This window comes from Panicum hallii, chromosome 2, assembly GCF_002211085.1.
Source record: "Panicum hallii strain FIL2 chromosome 2, PHallii_v3.1, whole genome shotgun sequence".
Classification (NCBI taxonomy): Eukaryota; Viridiplantae; Streptophyta; class Magnoliopsida; order Poales; family Poaceae; genus Panicum; species Panicum hallii.
This window is the reverse complement of record NC_038043.1, coordinates 46,642,070-46,648,441: the sequence shown is the minus strand read 5'-3', so window position 1 is coordinate 46,648,441 and position 6,372 is coordinate 46,642,070. Positions and strand designations below refer to the sequence as shown.

Sequence of the window (6,372 nt, the reverse complement as noted above, 5' to 3'; positions counted from 1 at the left end):
GGGCAAAGCTAAAGTAGACACAATACATCCGAAATAATAGATGAAGGATGGCCATGACAACTCTCTACTACCAATAGATGACTAATTTGGCATGGGCATAATGAGACGAATCAGAGATGCGGACAGCCCGCGCATTCCATGGATATCTCAAACCAAAAACACAAATACTACAGCAATGTACATCGGTGTTATTTGTACAATGCATGCATCAGCTGCTACCTACATCCACCCCGGTTGCAATGTTACATGTGCATCCCGTCAGGGGCCGAATTCTCCCCACGGATACCTCTCAGGAATAAAGAATCAGAAATCACGAAGGTATAGCGTCATTGCATATCAGGTTTGACACAGACCACAGAAAATGAAGGCGTGAATCAAGCTCTGTGCCTTCTTGGTTTGTTCGGGATCCCCACATATGACAACTATGGAATTTGTATCACCAGGTTTCGGATCGTGAACTGTGATTGAAGCACCTGACATCTGCAGGGTACACATTACCAAGAGCTTTAGGACTGCGAACACTCCCTAAAGACTTGCAATACAAAAAATTACCACAGGGTCATAGTAGATCTATCTGGGGCTTGATCCTAATGTATAAAAATAGCAAGAGAACTATTCAAGTGAGCTTTACAAAAGTATGAAAACTGGAAGAGTACAATGTTACAGCCAAATATGAACAGGTGGTGTGACTATGTTCTGGGGAAACGACAAATCTACATGGTGACAAGGTTTTTCACTAAACGATAGTGAGTCTGGAACAACAGCATATCCTTGTTGCACTGGTAAGCACAAGGCAACAAGACACAAGCATAGGTTGACTGGATGTTAGATAAATAGAAGAAAAAATGTAAGTACCTTTTTTATCTCTGCAAGATCACAGCCATTGGTTCCACAAACGAAGCCTATATACTTGCAAGGAATAACAACTTCAGTCGTTGTACTTGTTGGCGTAGCTACTTGATTTTCACTGTCAAGGAGAATAAATCAGATCAATGTCATAACCATTTTTTGGAAATAATTCCTTTTTTTTCCTTCTCTTTCTGGGGTTATGTTACCACCCCTACAGATTTATCCATGGCTTAAAGCCTTCTTGCACTTATCTCTAAGATGAGCTTCGCTTACTCAAAAGTTTTAAGAAATGTCCCAAGTGGAAAGAAACAAACTTCTTTTTTTTATCAAACACATGTCATTTAGCTTACCCTGCCACCGGCCCCTTTCTAAAATCTGTGGATGCCACTGCATCAGGCATGTTTCTTGGAGCTTCATTGTTTGTATTTGGTGCCTGCACAGGAAAATGGACTTAATTCTAAGCAATTCAAGCACTACAGCACCTAAATCAGAATGAAACGCCATGTGAATGCTAACTGCCTAGTACAAAATTTTACAAACTGTGACGACAGTCCTTCCAAATTGCTTACCTCAGGAGCCCAGGTTCTTGGTGATGGCTGTTCCAAAAAAGGACGAGGACCTCCTTGTTCACAACCATATGAATATGGCATCCTATCAGGACCCATATGTTCCATCGAATGTGCGAGAGGTGGCCGATGACCACCCGTTTCAAAGGGACCCATAGGAGCATCAGCTCTGAAAGAATGCATAGGATATGGAGGCATGCCCCCACTGTGATGTGGGTGTGGCGGAGGTGGTTCTTGTCTAGGTTGGTGAAGAGGGATGTTTCCAGCAGGTGGATATGGAGGCATGCCTCCACTGGGGTGTGGCTTGGGAATGATGACGTCCCTAATCCTTCCAGTGATATGAATTAATGCATCGTGGATGGATTGGAAGCTACCAGTGACCTGTGAGAAAAGGCACTCCAGAAGTGAACAATCACATTTTCCCTCTAGATTGTTATCTTTACTTGTTTAGTATCCGATCAAACACAGCTATGAATAACCAAGTACATTTTGTTTTTGAAAGAAGTCAAGTGACTAACTTAAGAAAAGTGATTTGAGTCAGATAATGTTTGACTGTGTACCATTTCGAAATGGAGGAACATTTGCAGTAGAAAACAGATTTGAAAAGAACCATGAAAGAACTACAACATCTGCATAAAAAAACTAAAGATACTCTGCAGATCACTTTGAACCATGCATAGGTTTTCCATAAAGGAGTTCTAGATATTTAACAACATGACACAATAAATTCTTAGCTGTGAAACTCACTGCTAGTAAATGACATTTGCCTCAAGTATAAGGAAAAGAGAGCAGAATATGCAATATATTTAATGTGGTTTGAATCCGGTCAGAATTTATTGATGTTTTTCATCAACCGTTTTTAGTTATCCAACTTTGCATTCATACTACACAACTAGATTCAAAATGGAAGGAAAAAAATACATCTAGCGAGATTCACCAAGTAGCTTCCATGCATATCATTGAAACTTTCAAAAGGTCATGCAGACTTATGTACCAGTACATTAGCATAGCATACACATGGCACAGCATTGTCTTTAAAAAATCAAAAAAAAGAAAAATTGGGTGGTTGATTTTTAGAGTTGAGATATACCTGAACCATCTCATCATTTCGCTGTGCACATCTTGGAATTTGTTCGTTCCCAAGAATTCGAATGCCAGCTCCTGTTAACTTTCTCATCTCTGTAATAATGGATCCACCTTTCCCTAGCAGGCAACCGATATGTTGTGCTGGAACAAGAAGCCTTGCAGGTGTAGGTGAGTTTCTATCGATAGATGCCTCTGAAATCCTAGAGTAAACCCGGACAACTGCATCTTGAGCTGGAGAATGCATCATGTCAGAATTCTGCACCAAGAGATACACATTCATCAAACAATACTACAGCAGACTATGTAACTCTTAATACAAATTAATCACAAATTCCTAGAACAAGTTGGCAGAATATAGTTACAACAGTCAACTAGCTACACATTGACATGACATGCCAGTGCTTGCAGAGAAACAGATTCATATAACAAATTACCATAAAAAATCTTGTATCCCATAGGAAAACAAAGCTATTTCAACACTTGAAACAAAGCAGCAATAAATTATTTTTGGTCCATAGACATACCTCACGTGCAGATATGGCAACAACACGCTCGTCTGAATCCGCAATAGGCTCTAAAATCTTTATAGAAGCACCAGTTTCACTTTGTAATGCGCGGATAGTGGAACCACCTTTTCCAATTATGCTGCCCACCATGTCATTGAGAATTATCATTCTGAACACTATCTCTTGTTCAAAAAAGAATCTAGGTGCAAGGGCACCAGCATTACTTTGATAATTCCTTGTGTGGTAATCAGGCATGGGTGGTGGTAAATAGTTTCTTTGAGAATGAGGATCCATGCCAGGGGGACAACCAGTACCACTAACTGGAGGCCCAAATGGTCTTCCCATCGGAATACTGCTTGTGTCCGGCCTAGGATTATCTTGGAGGCAGGTTGAAACTGCTAGCAGTCCTTTCCGTACTTGAGAAAAGCTCCCACTTATCTAACAAGAAAAAGCTACCATGTCAGAACGGCCTGAATTTTGAAGATCAAATATCTAAGTGAAAATTAAATAGGCCCATACAATGATAAACATGAACTATGAATTGCCCAACTACTGAATTTCCTGATAGCGAAGTACAAACGAGTGAATATGACCCAGCCATTTCAATCTAATTTGTTCATATGTGAAGATAAATTTCAACACATAGGAACACAAGGCCCTGCGATATCACCACGAATAACTTACAAGGACAGCTCATGCCTCCTCTGCTATCTGTTATAAAAATTACCATGCTCTAAAAGTATTGTCTTTTCACAATTCTATCCTACAGCAATGCAATACTTGAGATCAAGTTCTGATTCACAAGGAAGCATAAATATTTCCAGCAATATCACAAGCATTCACCAGTCACAGGCATTCCATATCTAACCACTACGCGATGAGAAAAGATGGTTGAATTTTCCACCAAAGCAACATCGAAGCTTCGGTGTTAAATCACTAACGACATAGAGAGGCATACATGGATAAGCTCATCCCCCGGCCCAGCGCAGGGGGGCAGCTGCTCCCTGTTCCGGAACACCCTGATCTGGGCTCCGGTCTCCTGCCGCATCCGCTCCACCGTCTTCCCTCCCTTCCCCAGCACGCACCCCACCTGCCCGCCGGCCGCCAGCATCCGGCAGCCCACGGCGCCCGTCACCTCCCTCTCCTCCTCCTCCCCTCCCATGGCCTCGTCTCCCTCGACCCTGTGTCCCACCACGCGCTCCCACGCCCTCACCGCCGCTGCGGGGGCGTCCGGCCCGGAGATGGTGAGCACGACCTCGTCCCCCACGGGCGGATGGTCCACGTGGAGATCCCGCGAGGGGCGGAGCGCGGCGGCGCGGCTGGAGGGGCATAGCACGCGGAGCGTGGTGGTCGGGCGCTTGGTGGAGGGGGAAGGGGTCGAGGAGGAGGAGGAAGAGGAGGCGGCGCCGCCGGCGCCGGCCGGGGTGTGGACGACTTCCATGGGGGGTTGGACGGTTAAGCTAAAACCCTACTGCTGTCAATGCTCGCTGACTGCCGGAGTTAGTTACGCCAACTGCCGGGCCTGAGCTCACACTTTGGACCGTCCGATTGAGCATCGACGGCAAAGTAGCGTTGGAAGCTAATGAGACTATATCTATGCATCTCAAGCATCGACAGCACTGAAAATACATTGAAGGTTAATTAAAAGTTGAAAATATATCTTTCCTTCTGCACTCGACGTCATGAGTACTAGTGTTCATCAGCGCTATGCAAACATTTCTCACCTTGTCAGAAGAATTTTTTTCACACAGAAAATGCAAAATAGTTCTAAGTATAGCCGCATAAAAATCGATAATCTAAATTTACCAGCTAGAGTGATATATGAGGCAGGGAATCCCTCTCTTCTATGCACGCACACTAAAAAGAATCATATGAGAATTATATGAGTGCTTCCTAACCTCGGATACGTCTCTTCCTTGCATCGATGGATGATCCGATAGTTCGCTTTAGCTAATTGAAAATTGCGATGCATCACCCTGATTCTCCATGTTCGAAGAAGGATCCAGCCGACGTGGCTCTGGTAATTAAAAACTCAATTGAGGGAAATGAGCAAAGGGCAACATAATAAGTTAGCCGAGATACGTTCTTTAACTGCCGGTTGATACAAGAGCAATCGAAAAGCAAGTACAAGAGGCGGCGGCAACACTGAAGCCCGCAACGGAGATTGATTTTAGAGATGGAAGTTTAGTAGCTTGTAGGGTTGCAGTAGGTAGGTGCCACCGCCGGCGGCAGTGATGACAACACTAAGGTTAGGGTTGAGGAAGGAGAAGAGAGACAAGAGTGATATATAAAGGATGAAGAGGGCACCAAGACCACACGATCAAGATCCAATGGTTGAAAAGTTATGTATATATGGACAAAACTTCTAAATTGTAGTTACTATTGTTTTTGGAAAAAAATAATTTTATTTCTAAAATTGAAAACCGTTCATGTCTTTTCATGCCATTGGCTGCCTTTACATTCTTACTCACATCTACTACTGTTTTCTTTGGTAAAAAAAAACCTACCTGATGCCTTTTACTTGTCATAGTTTTTGACATGTGACTTTGACTACTATTGTATATAAAAGATTAAAATCCAATAAGTTCATATGATTATATGATATTTTTCAAAATAAACCTATAGACTATAGTATGTTCCTTTTACCCTTTTAATCTAATATTCTAAAATTTAGCAGTCAAAATTTCAAAATTTTGTGGTAGATAAATAATAAAAATATTAGCATTATGATTTGAGAGTCCAAATAACATCTTTACAGTTCCATGGACCGAGACCTGTAGAAGTCAACCAGTAATGTAGACAAGTTGGGATGGTTTAACTAGATCCACTGTGTGAGCCCTTCACCTAATCGAAAACCAATCCTTGAAGGAAAGAATCTCATGTGACACAACAAGGCAATTCTATGTGGAATAATGCTTTGGGTGGGAGGTTGAATTTGCTCGTGATGTGTGGTTGTATGTATGTGTACTTGGATCAAAGTTTATGGAATTCATTGTTTGACTTCCGTGTTTTTCCTCGTTAGACTTTCTCATCCGATGCTCATCTTGAGCTCACGAGACTGCCTTGAATCTTGAAGAAGTTGACTTTATTTCGCCTCAGAAGACAAAAAATGGAAAACTGCCGGTACAATCCTTGTGTGAGTGTCAGCTGACATGCAAAGCAAAACGATGCATAAACAATTCTCTCTCTTCTTCTTCTTTTTTTTTTTGTTGAGATTGTCAAACGAAACGAGGGCGGGATATCCAGATCAGTCAACGAGATTATGCCATTAACAAAAGGTTTGACAAACAGGAACCTAGAACCACATTGGTGATAGTCAGGGTTACATGGTCTGACACATTTATTTGATGTCTGATCTAGTCCAA

The 6,372-nt window shown here is 42.3% G+C and overlaps 1 protein-coding gene across 1 annotated transcript; it reads right to left on the bottom strand.

Annotated features, from left to right (window-relative positions):
* Positions 1-48: 48 nt before the first annotated feature.
* LOC112883376 (KH domain-containing protein HEN4-like) lies at positions 49-4,489 on the bottom strand. Its single transcript, XM_025948670.1, has 7 exons — positions 3,966-4,489; positions 3,026-3,445; positions 2,506-2,757; positions 1,419-1,796; positions 1,200-1,282; positions 856-967; positions 49-480 (listed from the first exon to the last, which is right to left on the bottom strand). The coding sequence occupies exons 1-7, from the start codon at positions 4,446-4,448 to the stop codon at positions 337-339; spliced, it is 1,872 nt and encodes a 623-aa protein (XP_025804455.1). The 5' UTR covers positions 4,449-4,489; the 3' UTR covers positions 49-336.
* Between the last annotated feature and the right edge of the window lie 1,883 nt (positions 4,490-6,372).

Excerpts from the sequence above, each read along its gene's own strand:
- LOC112883376 (XM_025948670.1), bottom strand. The coding sequence starts at position 4,448 with ATGGAAGTCGTCCACACCCCGGCCGGCGCCGGCGGCGCCGCCTCCTCT. Across the intron at positions 2,758-3,025 it reads TTGCCATATCTGCACGTGAG|AATTCTGACATGATGCATTC; the intron begins GTATGTCTATGG and ends CTCTTGGTGCAG. Across the intron at positions 1,797-2,505 it reads GAAATGATGAGATGGTTCAG|GTCACTGGTAGCTTCCAATC; the intron begins GTATATCTCAAC and ends CTTTTCTCACAG.